The sequence below is a fragment of the Amphiprion ocellaris genome, chromosome 7, assembly GCF_022539595.1.
Source record: "Amphiprion ocellaris isolate individual 3 ecotype Okinawa chromosome 7, ASM2253959v1, whole genome shotgun sequence".
Lineage (NCBI taxonomy): Eukaryota > Metazoa > Chordata > Actinopteri > Pomacentridae > Amphiprion > Amphiprion ocellaris.
The window spans coordinates 28,535,945-28,551,636 of record NC_072772.1 but is presented as its reverse complement, the minus strand read 5'-3'; the positions used below and the strand labels follow the sequence as shown (position 1 = coordinate 28,551,636).

At 40.9% G+C, this 15,692-nt stretch overlaps 1 protein-coding gene across 1 annotated transcript in view; it reads right to left on the bottom strand.

The window, feature by feature from the left end:
• The window catches only part of frya (furry homolog a (Drosophila)), a 49,171-nt gene extending 34,815 nt beyond the window's left edge, over positions 1-14,356 (bottom strand). The window contains exons 1-12 of the mRNA XM_023262861.3: positions 14,088-14,356; positions 8,690-8,889; positions 4,908-4,961; positions 4,016-4,155; positions 3,809-3,899; positions 3,540-3,619; positions 3,360-3,440; positions 2,295-2,463; positions 1,818-1,910; positions 1,620-1,718; positions 927-1,028; positions 482-585 (exon numbers count right to left, since the gene is read on the bottom strand). Coding sequence (XP_023118629.2) covers positions 482-585; positions 927-1,028; positions 1,620-1,718; positions 1,818-1,910; positions 2,295-2,463; positions 3,360-3,440; positions 3,540-3,619; positions 3,809-3,899; positions 4,016-4,155; positions 4,908-4,961; positions 8,690-8,889; positions 14,088-14,157 — 1,283 coding nt within the window. The 5' untranslated portion in view covers positions 14,158-14,356. The remainder of the gene's footprint in view (positions 1-481; positions 586-926; positions 1,029-1,619; positions 1,719-1,817; positions 1,911-2,294; positions 2,464-3,359; positions 3,441-3,539; positions 3,620-3,808; positions 3,900-4,015; positions 4,156-4,907; positions 4,962-8,689; positions 8,890-14,087) is intronic.
• Between the last annotated feature and the right edge of the window lie 1,336 nt (positions 14,357-15,692).

Here is a 15,692-nt window from a genome sequence, read left to right as displayed (position 1 = left end):
GCCAAAGAAAAGAACACATTATGAGGACACCTTGAGCAAGCTTTTAAATGTTTTGTACAGTCCTTCTATTGCTTGAAAGGAGGTTTATTTTAAGACATGTTTATTTTTGGCCTAATTAACACATTTAAAAAGTCTGGCTGGGCCTGTCTGGGATTCCTCCAGTGGGCTGAGGCTCATAATAACTGCTGATAAACCTGTGAGCCACTGGCACAGAAAACCTGCACCCCTGGACGTGTACAAAGCATTCACCAAATAGCAAAATAAAATCCATAACATGGATGGACAGTTTAGTCCAAAGCCACTACTGAAATCAAATTTTGCGCTCTTCCCTTAAATCCAGAAAAATATTCTCACTAAAATATTACATTGTCTACTTTCAGCATTAGCAGTTTCTCACACGTTTCACGAAAAATACTCATTCATGCTTACTGAAAACACTGGAGGAAAAAAGTGCAAATACAGAGAATTAAAAGATATTTACCCTTGTGTTGCAGTGTTGCTCTCACACTTGATTCTGATCATGTAAACCCACAGCAGTCGATACAAGGACTCCAGTGCAACACGAGCCATTTTCGGGTCTCTGCTCTGTAATAAAATCACAATTTTAAAACAAAGTCAGTGACAGAACCAGCCTGAAAGTGGTATTTATTTTAGATTAGGATGCAGTAACTAAATGAGCTCATTACTGTAATAACCCTGTGCTCATACAGCTGCAATAATTATAGCCTAAAGCATTCGGTGTAATAGTGCCATGTAGACAATCAAATATCAAACAACAATGTAATTTAACACACTTCTATCTGTATTTTGTGCAACAGAAATCCATACATGATCCACACAGCTTTCACAGATCTAAATACCCCTCTGTGGTAAACAAAGACAGCTGTAATCTGACTTAATGGCGGCTGGTTTCCAGGTTACATTACCTTCAGATTTGAGAGGCAGTTGTTAAGAAAGACGTGCCATCTGTTAAGGAAGAACTGCTTCTGGCTGACACACAGCAGGCATGTCACCAGTGGGTAAAAAGCCTGAGTGGAGGAAAGCAAATGTTTAGTTTCCAGAATAAGATCACATTTTTGTTAAAAAAAAAAAGCTTCACACTGACTTAAAAATCTAAATCTTATTTCTGGAATCTGAGTGTGTTTTTTAAGTAGACAATTTGAGCAATTTGAAGAATTACCTCTGAACCAAGTCTGCATAAGTGCATTTTAAACCAGTTTCTGCTTTTATATGATCTTGCTGATCATGAATCATTTATAAAATGCTGCCTCAGGGGAATGTAAACCTTTTCAGCAAACTGAAGTTTCATAAGGGTTGTTTTCTTTCTATATGCCTATGAACTAATGTGGTGAGATGCTTTATTGAAGACACTTTAAAGGCAAGGAACTTCACATATGCATATCTACTGCATGCTGCATTGCTTTCATTCTCTTTTCTGTGCTTAGTATTGGCTGCCTGTCTGCCCTCATAAATTATTTCTGTGTTGTAAAATAAAATTACACAAAAGTGACCTTGAGGATTCACAGAGACCACAGGCATCCAGCATGCAGCCGAGGGTGTCGGAGTGAAAACAGAGACCCAACAATCAGCGTCAGTTTGTTTTCTGTTCTGTAACTAACCAGCGAGTGCTTCTTTCTGGAGGACAGGTCCAGCGTGGTGTCATACAAGCTGTCCACAAAGTTCCTCAGGCAGGGTACGTTCACCTCGTTCTTCACCGCCTAGAACAACATCACATGAGGTAGCATCAAGAGAGACAATCCTCTGCACAGTTCGTCTATTGAGATCAATTAGTGCAAGAGGAAAAAACAGGGTCTTACTGCTGCAACAGGGACCAGGATCTCAACAAAAAGGCCAGCCAAGGCATGCTTAATGTCCTTGTCCTTGACTTCGAGAAAATAATGGGCACACTCCTGTGGAAAAGAGAGCAGCAGATAGTCCAATTTACACTTTAAATCTACTGTACATGTGGAAAATGCAAAGTAAGAATTTAAACAAGAGATAAATAGACTTTTAACGCTACTGTATGGCCAAAACTAAATGCAATCCACAAACTGCATGACAAAGGCAATGGGAAGCACAGTGAAGGGCAGAAAATCTTAACAATGTTGGGAATTTTTAAGTATGTAATAGTTTTAAAACCGAAAATTCAAAAGACAGCCAATAAATGAGAAAAGCAAACTGATTATGAATGTTTAGTTTAGAACATTTAACCTGTATCTTGGCAGATTTTAAAAGCTCATTTCTAACAAATTCAAAGTACTGAAATATGAATCAGTTCCTGAAGTCTACTGTACCTGCATGAACTGAAAAGAGGCTTCGAAATCCTCAACGGGATACATTTTAATTCGGAAGAACTTGACCCCCATGATGAGGCTAATGGTGCTCTGCACTACATATGGACTCTGCTCTTTCTGCCGCAGCTCCTTCAGCTCAGTCAAAAACTTCTTCTTTACAGCAGGAAACCTGAGAATAAAACAACTTATTGAGATTCTATATAAAGACACTCATTCACACGAATCCCAAATCAGCACTTCCACAAAAAAGTAAGAACTCAGAGCAGCGACTCAGAGAGAATACAGTCACAATATTCAGGGAGCGTGCCTGACAAAAATATCTTCCCCTTGTCTCCAGGCTTTACGACTGCGAGTCTGCGCCCCAAGATGAACTCCTTGTCGAGCACCTGATCCTTTGCCCAAATTGAACCAGAGATGGGATTCTTCAGCTGGTCTAAATTTAGACATTAATTCATCATGGGAGCTTATAAGAGCGCTTCTTAATCTCTTCCCTGGTGACTGGTGCTGCACTTGTACGAAAGTGAATCCAGCTGTTTCTGCATCTTGGAGGAAAAACTGTTTATTATTTCAACAGACAGAGAAGTTATTTTTAAGAAAACTGCATCTTTACATCAAATTTTAGTTTACGGTAAAACTCTTTCTTTCTTTTTATCCTCAGAGGAAAGCAAAGATCTCTATATAATTCCTTCAGTGAAGCATCTCTAGCAGGAAATTAAGCAGAGCGCACTTTGGAGAGGAGGTATGCGGCACGCTCACCAACCATATCTCTATTTTAAGGGATTGTTCCTTGCTGTAATGATCTCAAAACTTCAAATAAACAGACATCAATTTCCAGTCCTAGTTTGGTGTGAAGGGGACCTGTCTAAAAGTGTGTCGTCTCTACAGTACGGCCCAGCCTCCTGGACCAGGGAATGTTTTGCAGTTAGGAATGGTAACACACCAGCGAGATGTGGCATAACACCAAACACCAGCAGAGCAGAGAATAAAGATTTGACAGACACTAAATTAAGATGGACAAACAATAATATTCAATTACATAATCATAGTTCTGTCTTTGCTACTTACTTGGACTGGGCTAATACTCCTATGACTTCAGCGTAGAGGTCTGCTACAGTGTGCATGTTGCCAGTGTTAGGACCATGATACCTGCAGAGAGATATGATATGAGGCAAAGAAAAGCAAACTTGAGAGAAACTTAAATATATGAAAGAAAAATAAACTGGGCTGGAAGGAATGAGAGCTTACCCCTCTTTATATCTAAAGTGCTTAAAGGCTAAATTAATGACTTCATTCACCAAACTGTCGAGGACCGGGTAGAGCGGCATCTAGTAAAGAATCACAATTGTATGAGAATGAACTTTGGAAAAAAGATATTCTTGAAATACAGGCTATGTCAAGATTATTTTTTTAGTAGCAATAAGTCACAGGAGTTCTACGTAAGTTAGCTTTATGTCATAAAATAACAAGATTATCTGCAAGTTGCTTTTGTATAGTTCAGGGCGTGGTCAAGTCACCTGTTTTAAAACTTCTATAAGCACAAGAGAGAAGATGAAGTCGATGGCCAAATCCCTCCTTTCAAGTAGATAATCTCTCTGCTGCTCGTCACTGTTTGAAAGAGAAAATACAAGAACAACAGGTTTGCTACAATCATGTGAGCTTCACCCTTGTTTCTCTACATATTAAACAGGTGGCACGTCAGAAATCAGAGGAATGGTTCTCACTTTTTGCTCTTGGTGTTGGCTCTGGGCCGGTACTCGTGCAGCTCTTCCTCCAGTCCATTTTGTCTTTTGTACCAGTCGAACAAAGTGCGCAGGATGGAGGGGAGACTGTATTCAGCCAAAGAGCTCATGGTGCTTATCAACTAGAAAGAACAAGACATACGTCGTGCAAATGTACATTAGTGTTAAGCAGTTAACATACCAAAGCGACAGATAGCAATCAGCGCTTCCTTTGTTTATTTGTGCAGCAATTTCACCAAAAATTCCAACAGCGCACAGGGATTAATTTACATTTCTTCATGTTTTTAACATTTAAACAATAAATATGGTTAAATGAGGCAGCTTTTAAGTAAAACCCAAGGCTACATTAAGACAGAGAATTGAGATTGAAGAGTGAGTTGGTCCTTATTGGGACTATGGAGAAAGACTCGGTGCCCATGGGGCTGCCTCCCCCAGTCTTGGGGGAGGGAGAGGGAAAGGAAGGAACGGGTCGGGCACACAGGAAGGGAGGAGAGTCTGGCTGGACTGGGGAACACAGCGAGCCCTTCATTCAGCACCAGGCTGGAGAAGAATCCTGGCTCTGTGTGGCTGCTGAATGGCCTCGCGCAGCAGCAGCACAAACACACCTCTGTGGCTGTGAAAGGGCCTTCTCTGCAAAGCCACAGACCTGCTGGACACACCTAGAGCCGAGGCAGTGCCAGCTCTCAAGGTAAACACTCCTGCCCTTGACTGAATCTGAAAGACCTTTTGGGATGTGAGCAGAGCTTTCAGCCAGCGACTGTTTCACGTTGCAGTGCATCACACCGGAGCAGCGTTTAACATGATCGTTTATAGAATAAAAATGACATCTAACGCATGTTGAAATGAACAGTTGTCCATATTTCTCTGCACTTACTTGGTCAAACTGAGGATCTTCTCCTCTCTGTAGTGACTTCGTCAATGGCTTTTCCTGAAAACACAGAAAAAGGGGAGTCATTTTACAAGTTTGTATGTTTTCTTAATTTCGTAAATTAAATCTGGAAAAGTTGTTAGAAGTCTGAAGCTCATAAGTCTATCCGCCCTGGACGGAGAGTGTGGAGTATTTTTGAACAGTGTTTCATTACAGTGCAGCTAATGAGAGAGCCATCAATCAGTCTGTGGCCTGGCATGAGCATTCAGGGTCACGTACAGTATTAGAGATGGGCCTTTCATGACAGCTCCCATTATTACAATCTTCTATCATCTGAGATAAAGGCCTTCCAGAGGGATTTAGGCTCAATGTACTCATCTCCTGCAAAACAGACAGTCCTGTAGATGACTTCTGTGTGATAGCAGGTCATACTATTAGTAGTAAATGTAGGCTGAAGGCTGATTATATATAAAAGTTAAATATCAGGACAGAGTTTACTGCCTGACATTAAAAAACGATGATTAAACAGAAAACTAAATATAGTGTTCCTAAGTAGTTCCAATAAAATGCCTTTGAACTTTATACATTGCCAGCTGATAACATTTGTACACAAATTTAACACGCTGCCTGAAATTTACCTGCAATCTTCTGGGAAATGCTAACAAATTAAACCTGGGATAAATAATGGTAAATTACTGCAAGTGTTTCACTGCAGCTTTTAAAGATCTTTAATGCAATTCCAGCAAGGGAAGCTTCATCACACAGCAGTCGCCTGACTTAATAGCAAAGTGATGCATCTAAAGCAGTAATAGGAGGATGTTTATATACACTTAACCCACTATTTCCACAGAATCTCTGGTTGCACAAATCAAAGCATCTGCTTTCGTTCACCTTTTTGATACTCTGCTATCCCAGACACATCCCTTTGCTGTCTCATCTGCCAGACAGCACATCTCTTGATGATTAATCCCAAATAGCTAACTGTCTAATGTGAGTGGCATTGACATTGCGTGGGCTGATGGCAATGTCTATCTCTCTCTCTCTCTCTTACATCTGGAACACCAGCTAAGCCTCATGCACTGATGAACCTTTCAGTTTTTATACAAATGCTTGCATCTGAGGAGCCCATCTGTGCTGGAATGACAGAAAAGTCAATGCCTCTTGCAATGTCAGGGTTCGACCAAGTTTACTGGCCTTTGTGGCAGCCGGCTGCACTAAACCTGTATTCAATCACCTCATAGTTTTACATTTATACTAAATTTATTTCCTGCGACCTAAACATCATGTACCCATTAGTTTTGTTTTTACTTCTTCTGCACTTTATTGACTAATACAACTTCATTTAATTGAAAATTGACTAATCCTATTGACGCTCTCAATCCTAAGTTTCTAGGCGCGTTGAGCTGTTGCATTTTTACTGTGGGCTCATTTTTCACTGCAATATAAAGTCCTGTATCTCAGTGGAAACAGCACAAGCATGGATAGAAATAGAGAAAACTCAAAAATATCTTTTTTGCAGTATAATAAATAATAAAGTTATAATGTCATGAACTGTTAAATACATTTTTTTAAATGAAAGTTGGAAAAAAAACTTGGAATCATCATGTACAACATTTTTCAAGTGCACACAGGTGTTACCAATGCTGGGAAAAACAGGAGCATACTTTTATTATTTTATTACTTACATTTTAATTAGTTTCCATACTTATCTCCTATCTGCTTTATGTAAGCACAGCCTGCAGTTTAGTCCAGTTGAAAACTCTCAGAATTTTTATTACGTGACTGTTGGTTGCAGCTGAGTTACTAATAGCTTCTCAGTTGCACCAGGGAAAGCAGACTTTTTTGTGTTATACATAATCTGGTGACAGTAAAATGTTTATTATTGGTAAATTTTCAAATGACACATAGATAAAATTGATTTTGATAAAATGTCATGATGAAAAGCCTATTTGTTTATTTTTCCCAACATACCAGCAAATCACAGATGAGCAGTTCACCATCGCAAAGTTAAAAATCCACCAATTATGCCTGTTTTTACGGTTCCTGGCTCTGATAATTGGCGTAATTTTGGTGATTTATTTTAAAGACAACACGCCTTTCAAACCCACCGGAAGGATGTGGGGTTCCTGGGGTTAAAGAAGGTCAGAAACAAGGGGGACAACATGCCACTAGCTATACCGCAAAGCTAAAACAATTTACTCAGCTAGTTCTCCATTGGGAGGAAAAAACAAAGAGGGACACATCCTCCCTTCCGTCCTCTAGAGGGTATTACGAAAAAGCTAGGGGCTGCACACTTTCCCTGTGGTAATTAACATGTCTCTGCAGACCGAGGCCAGTGACTAACAGCTACATATAAATCACAGTCACTAAAACTGGAGACAGCACGTCCACAGCAGCCTCACTGATGTAAGACCGCAAGTACAACTCACAGTATATCAGATCTGTTAAAAATCACATGGAAGTGTAACTATTTCTGGTAAACAACTCAACCGTGCCTAAAGACACAAAGCAAAAGGTAAGAAAATTACTGCTAAATGCATTTCAGTTTCCTAGTAATATGGATCAGTTGGTCATTTTTGGCTGACTTTCAGTAGCATTTGTAAGATGCTAATGTGGTTGTAGGAGCAGGTGGTGAATGGTGCTCACACCACCAGACAATGGCTTTTCCCCACCTGCCTTTCTGTAAAAAGAATTATTTATAACAGCTGTTGTTGGCCCTACTGAGCAGCTTCACCTTCCACCGCACAAAAAGTCTCCTGGAAGATGTTACTGGCAGCTTTTACCTTCATCTGCTTTTCCAGAAATGATCATAAATCTGTATCTTTAGTGGCAAATCAGAAAATCATAGATAGAAATAGTTGATCATCAGTTCCAAATGAAAATGATTCAATACTGGAACAACCTAAACCTTTACATACTGATGAATATTCAGGCCAAAAGTACTTTCTTCATCAAAATACTGGGAATATTATGACTTTATTTTCATTATGAATCAACCAATTATTTTTTAAATTAATTAATTCATTGTCTGCTCTATAGCATGTTACAAAATAGAGTAAAATGTGCATCATCTTTTCCCAGAGTCAAATTAATGTCTTTGAATGTCTTGATTTGTTTGATCAACAGGCAAAAAAACAGAAAAGCCACAAATCCTTGGTTCACAGAGTTAGGAATGGCCAAATGTTATTGCAACGGTAAACTACTTTAATGATAAATCAAGTAATTTTTTGACTAACTGACTACTTTAAAAGGCCGATAATGATCCATGTGTACAGAGTATTTTGTAAATCCAATAGAGTTTGTAAAAATGATGTATATCACTCATAAAGCAAAACCTAGAACTGCTATTTCGACAGTCAATAACAAATTAACCAACTATTTCATTGTTTTTTTTCAGCTGAAATAAGATTCTTTAAGATTTCTTCAGTTCCTTTAGCTTCCATCATTACTTTTGATGACCTTTGTTTGCAACTGAATCTTTATAAAGTGTTATTCTGAAACATTTACTTCACTTTCTCAATTGTAAGTAAAGGATCTAAATACTTGCACCACTGCTCGTAATTCTGTACTGTCAACTAGAAACAAACACCAAACACTCACAAGTACTTACGAGACGATTAATGAAGCAGCAAACAAGATAAAAAATCTTAGAATATATTTACATTTTTACTAATATAACACCCTTGACTGTATGTTTTTCCTCTAAAATTAAACAGAGCAACAACAGCGAGTCACTACAGAAAACCAGGACCAGTAACTCTCTGGTCGGTTTCTCTCTGCCCACTCACCAGCGGCTCAGCCATGATTATGCGGATCTTGCGCTCGGACACGGTGGTGAAGTTGGCAAACAGGCTCTTGAGGACGTACTCGCCCGGTTTGCTCTCCGGGTCAATGCTGATGGGCATCATGGCTGGTGGACCCTTTTCTCCCTGAGGACAGCAGACTGGAGGGATGGGAGGTTTACTGTATCCGTTCCCCACGGGTGAGGCTGCGGAAAAGACACAAAAAGCACAAGATGGGAAACAATTTTGTAAAATAAAACACTGCTAATTCCAGCACAAACGACTAGAACGGGATCAGGCACAGATCTGTTTATAAGGAGAGATCACCGAACAGGGTATTGCAGAGAAGTTTCCAAACATGGACAAAAAGTTCCCAACATGTTGAGCATTCCTGAGGAAGACTGTCCAAAGGGCACAGGCTTGCCCTGAGTCTGCTTTTTTTTGCGATTGCTACAGTGAACAGTGCACATATGGAAATTAAAACACCATGGCCGGCAGCTGGTGTTTTGATTTCGTACCAAAGATTGCCCTTCGAGGGAAGCAAGAATCTTGTGCATGTGACTGTCCTTCAGCCGGTGTTATGATGTGGCCCATGTGAAATTACGGATGGATGGGCTCGGGCCACGAAAAACCCCTGAACGAACTAACAAGTTAAAAATTTACCTCAGTGTTACACTTAGCTGCCTTCACACACAAAGTGCTAAATATAGAAAAGAAATGCATACAAACATCTCAGTAGAAGTGTGAAATTTCCATTTAGCCCGAAACTCTGCAACTACTAACCACATGTCAACCTCACGAAGTGCCATAAATCCGATGTAAAATATTCAGGGGGGACAGACTAGACTTACTGCCGTACAATGAGAACCACATTTTCTTCAGCTTCAGCATGTAATAAATGTGACTGAGCAGAAATCACATCAGTAGAAGCAAAGTACGGCCAAGACAGTGACAGGAGCACATTACTGTACATCTGTCAAAGCTACATATCAAACTGAAGACTGCAGAGTCAGCTTTTTAGTTAGATTTTCTTTTACTTTGCTGAATTACAGATCAAAACAAATCAAATACATCTCATGCAAAGTGCCATATTGAGAGATTTTGTGAAGTTCTGAATGGCTAAATTAATGCAGAGATGGCCACACCTAGCCACGAATACAGAAAAAATTGAGACATGTATTTATTTCTTTTTTACACAGTGTAATTAGAAAGATCTTTACCATGTACACTGTAGCCTGGTATATCACGTACGAGACGTGGGCTGAAGAAGTCTTGACCTTTAATAAACAGTATGTCTCAGCTTGAGTTGTGAGGAAACAAAAACCTAAAGCATGCATTAAGTAGAGGAACTGGATAGCTAGTAATTTAATTTAATGATTTAATATTGTTGTCAGCCAAATGAGGGACCACAAGTAGAAAGATTCTCTTGCATTTCAAATGTTGGGAGGTTAGAAACAGCTATAATGAATTGACTAAACTGCTTTGCTCTCTAACTCGCTACAGGTAGCTGAAGGAAAATGCAAACACATCCACAAAAGTGAAAGGGGAATTGAGATTTTGCACATCAACACTTGTTGTGCATAGCGGAAAAATCATGTCAACCTTCTAATCAGCATTTTTTACAGGCAGCACAAAGTATGTGGCACGAACAAAGTTGCACAAGACAAGCTGGAGAATCATTTTTGGTAAATAGGTTTTCTCCTCCAGGTCTTCTCAGGACATGAAGCATTGGTTATCTTTCAAGGAATGCCCAGCATGTGTGACGACCTTTTATGGCTCTCAGAACATGCTTCCCTCACTCGTGGCAACTCAGCACCTACCCAGACCCTTGATGAAGCTGATGACGCTGGCCTTACTCCAGCACACAGCTGTCCCGTCCATAGTGGGGAAGGAGGATACGGTATCCAGGGTTGTCCTGAGTCGAGACAAACGCTCGCTAGTAAAATCCACCAACTTCCATGTCTTGTGTGTCAGCTGGCTCTGTCCTCCTGGGTATATTTTCCATGGCGTGCAGAGCCAACAGCGGGTGTGTTTTAAAAAGTGGGAGTAGTGTTTGGTACGGGAGACCACGCAATCGCTGGATCTCTCTCTCTCGCTCTCTCTCTCTCTGAGCTGCTTCTTCTATGGCTTCCTCTAGCCTTGTGACCAACCGGTGCCTTCCAAGAGTGAAGGTCAGGTGGGAATTTTTAGCTGAGGCACGGCACAGTGATGAGGTCCAACATGCTATGGTGGCATAGTTGTGCGACTATATTTATCCTGGGGTAAACACTATACTGACAGAGCAGCTCTCCCTCCCCTTTCCTCGTATCTGTGATCCTGGAGCGCGAGGCACAGACAACAGAGTGTAAACACCATTCTTGATCAGGCACACTCAAACTTTGCCATCACAGTTTTTGGCTTAAAGAAGAAGAAGTAGAGCTCTTAAGGTAATGAATTTAGGTAACTTCCCAGCAACAGAGGGTTGGTGTGCAGGCCTTTCTGTTTTCTAAAACGTTTTTATCCTCCATTAAATGAAATAAACACATAATTGTATCAAAATTGTCCTATACCAATGAATTAAACTTGAAATGAGAGCTTAAATAAAGGAACCCGTGTGCAAATCAAGCTCTTTTCTGTTGCTCTCAGCACTGTATGAAGTCTCAGACGCGACATGTGACTCTGCAAACAAGGAGCTCAAGCACAGCATGCATTACATCATTGCCATGCTGGAAACACCCTGAGCATGGTGGTGCTCCCTCAGGGACAATGCAGACAAGCTAACAAGTGACTCTCTCTCGCACATATATATATACACATATACACATACACACATACACGATTGCATATAATGCAGTCCGCAGAGACGTTCCCACTGAGTAAACAACCACTTTAGCGGCCGTTTGTGAACAGTGTGGGTGGATATTTAGATACCACTGACCTCTTTAACTGGACTAGACATTCCAATATCAACATAAACCTCTGAGAACACTTTGTTCAGCTTCTGTAAGAAACACTGACACTGCATTTCTGTGAGTGAGTAGTGGGAAATGCAAGCTTTGTAATGCTACTATTCTCCTCCATTACTGTACACTATTTAAACTTCATTCTTGGAATAAAGGGACACTGTTTTAGGTGCTCCAGTAAAATGGAGAGTTAATTTAAAAAAAAAGTGACAAAATGTTGTTGGCGAGGTGAAGTCATAAAGTTTTAGGCCAAGCGAAAGCACCAGCTCCTCCTAACAACCAGATGTGCCACATTGAACATATTTCCATATTAAACTCAAACGGAATAAATCATAAGAACTAACACCACTCTATGACGTTCCCATAATAATTGCTTCAAATCTCTTGGAATGCTATCTAAAGTTCAAGCTGAACTATTTCTGCTGAAGCATTTATCAAAAGAGAGGGAACAGCTGGAGCCGATGGCGCAGCAGCGTTATAATACTAATACATAATTGCAAGTTCACAGTTTGAGTGTCTCAAAGAGTGGGAAGAGTGTGGAGAGAGAGAGGGTGTTATTACAGACCTCCATGAAAAGCAGATTAAAATGACGGTCTCTTACTATTGACTATCAGCCCTGCTTTAGTGAGCTGACATCATGCTGGAAACTGCTGCCCGCTGTGAGAGAGCATTTCAGGCCAATTATATAAGTCCTCTTTAAAAGCCCGCATCTGTCTTTTCCAACTAAACAGATGGGACTCCTCTACGTTTAACTTCAGTTGCTGTTGAAATACTATTTTTAGCTGCTCAAAAATAGAGCGGAAGTATTTTACAGCTACACAGCGAAGAATGATTTAATGGTTTGGCCCAATATGACAGAACTTGAATTAGAAGTGAAAGAATAGAGCAGAAACAGTTCAAAATGATCCAAGATTAAAAACCAAACAGAAGAAGAGCGTGATTGTATTTCGCAATAGTAGGTGAATAACTGAGCAGCATGTTTGACTCGTCATCAGGAGCACTGCTGTGCCCAGCTCCCAACAGCTCTTTTCCTGCTCTGATTGGCTGTTGGAGGACTGGCCTTCAGGCACTTTGAACAGCAGACCTGATGCCGCTGCTGCACAATGCCAGCTCTGTGCGGCTGTTTGTCACTGTTTTATGAGAGCTGGATACACTGACTTATTAAAGGAACTGTCCAAAAGGTCGTGAGATTGTTAACTTTGTGGTCACAGTGCAAACAGTATCTGACACACAGCAGGGAAGACATACTGCTGGTTGCAGTCACTAATTCACAAATGGTCTACTTAAAAACTAAACAATTAAAAGAACAATCTTCAACGTCTACATCAGCAGCCAATATTCATTAATTTATATAAATCTTTAGGAACTACACTGTCTCTATTGCCATCTTGTGATTCATTACATAACAGCTCGTGCGATTCAGGGCAGAGGGATGAGATTAGCAGAGCACATATTTAATGAAAATGTTAAATGCATAGACATGAGACTGTGCTGATACTGTACAATGACTGCCTGTGCCTTTATCACTTTAGCAAAGTGACCTACTGTAAGGATTATGCAACATCATCAGGAGATGGCTCAATGTTGAGTGTGTAGACAGGGACAGCATGTTCTATGGTATCTCTTTACAATCACATACAGTAGGTACACACACGATACCACACTGCCTGAGTGGAGCAGCAGATTTATTCGCATTTCTCACTTTAGATATTAAGTGCTGGCACATGCCTTTATAACTAAGCAATTTTTGGTTTAGTGGGGAATCTATGTTACACATGCTTGAACAGCTAAGGAGCTGTTTTGCTGTTTACTGTCTATTTGTCTGCTGGTTTCAGCATCCATCCTCTGGACCACCTCTCATGTCTCTCATGTCAGAAGCAGGAAGGCATTCCATCCCAGTCTCATGGGCCCAGTGGAAGGCAGTGAAGCTATGAGCTCTAGACAGAACATGCAACCAAGCTGAACCTCCGCTAATCCTATTACTGTGTCCTCATACCTAATAAGAGCTGTTTAGACTCTGTCAGAAACGCTAGTAAAAGAGACTCAACTGATTTAGAGCTGCAATTTTAAGAGGTGCAGAAATCATATGCAGAATCACCAGCAACAGAACTACTGCACAGTTAATTTGAGTAACTGCACCATAACACTGTGTGCTTCTGCAGTAATATGCAACTTCTTCTTGGCCAGCAACTCTCAGCAGAGTTATGTATCTGGCTGTTGCTAAGAGACAACTGAAAACCTGTGGTGCTCTGTTGCTAAAAGTACAGTAAGACGCTTCCAAGTTTGCATTTGCTGGCATCATGAACAATACAATTGTGCTGAGCTCAATCTGCAGCAAGCGGCAGCATGTTCCAGTCACAGACCACAACAGGAAAATGAGGCTATAAAGTCGTGTTCCCAGTAGAGCTGCAGTCTGTCAGTCCTGTCAGCTGAGCACAACAACAAGACAAACTGCTACTCACTTCCACTCCAGGACTTCAGCAGGGACTTGATGCTGATTTCAAAGAAGCCTGAGTCCTGCTGACTGGCCATGGCTGCAGCTTCTTACTGAGTGTCCCCCTTACAGTTGTGGTTTCCCTCCAGCAGCAGCAGCAGCAGCAGCAGCAGTTGAGCTGGGACCAGCAGGTATTGCCTGCTGTCACCTCTCTGTGACGCACACAATGCTGTGCTGATGAGACCCTGAGAAAACACACTAGCGCTGCTTTAGCCCTCCTCTTGTGTCCTGTCCTTGGCTATCAGCCCTCTCTCTCTCTCTCTCTCTCTCCCTCCACACTCTCTCAACATCTCTCTCTCTCTCTCTAAAGCTGTGGCAGGCAGTGGGCGGCAATGCAAGCTCCCTTTAAATAACTGCGCGGAGGCTGAGAGTGCAGGAAGCAATCCTCTTAGCAGAGCGCAGTTAATAATAACTACTGTTTGTCTGCGTGCAGGGCCTGATAATGATGACAGGGCCGGGCTAGTGCGTCTTTCAGAATGACTGGGGAAAATCTGATGGGTCACCGCCGCTGACAGAGGAGACGGAGAATGTGAGAAGCATGACACACTACAACGAACATCTGGGAGAGGAGTGGAAAGAGGAAGACACTTAAAGTGATCGGAAAGCAGATGGGATCAACTGAACACAGAGGATCTACATGGGAACAGAAGCTGTCTGATGACATTTAACCCCTTTAGGTCTTTACAGCACCAACTTTAGACAGGAGTCAGATAAAAAAACTTTAAAATATTGCACATTTCCTTTTGTTTTGGAACATATATTTTCAATTAATGGATTGATAATTTAATCTAAAAGGGGACACAAAAAGGAGACAGTTCTGTCACATCTTCAGAGAGCCCTTTTATGGATGCCATTAAATTCCTTTTACCACACTCCAACTATTGTAAAATGATAATAAGCTCTCCTGTGGCTTTTTCTGACCACGCAACAATTACATCCAATACTCACAATACTTTGCCATGTAAAAAATCAGATGCATGTCTTTAACCATATGGACTACATCCCCCAATCCCCCTTCCTCTACTGCCTCTCAGTGCTCTTAGTATAATCCTATCAGAACTCTGTCTGTCCATCAAGCGACAGCCACTTGACCTTGATTACATAACACTCTGTGATGGAGAAGCCGTCACTGGTGGCTGCAACGTTTGGTAAACACATATTTTACCCGTCCTGGCTATGCCGAAAACAATACTGTCTGGGATTCCTGTGGGGTCTCTAGAATCACATGGTTTATTTTTATTTGTGACATACTCTGCAATTTATTTCTGTATAACCCAAGTGGCAACTTCTAGTGCTGAAAAATGATGCCCATATGGAAGTGCCTAACATTGCAATTCCTAAAATGCCCACTTGAGGTTGCCTCCAAAAGTGCATCAATCCCGATAGACACTCATGTTAAAATGTCAAAGTTTTCAGTAGAAAGAAACATGTTTACAGTCTGGCAGAGAAACAGGTTTTGCTCCATATAGCTAATTGACCCATTCATGACAACCGTACTGGAAGTAAATTGTTTTACAACTCACCAATTCAAATTGTATTAAGGCTAAAGATATTAAGAATTACGGGTGTGGCC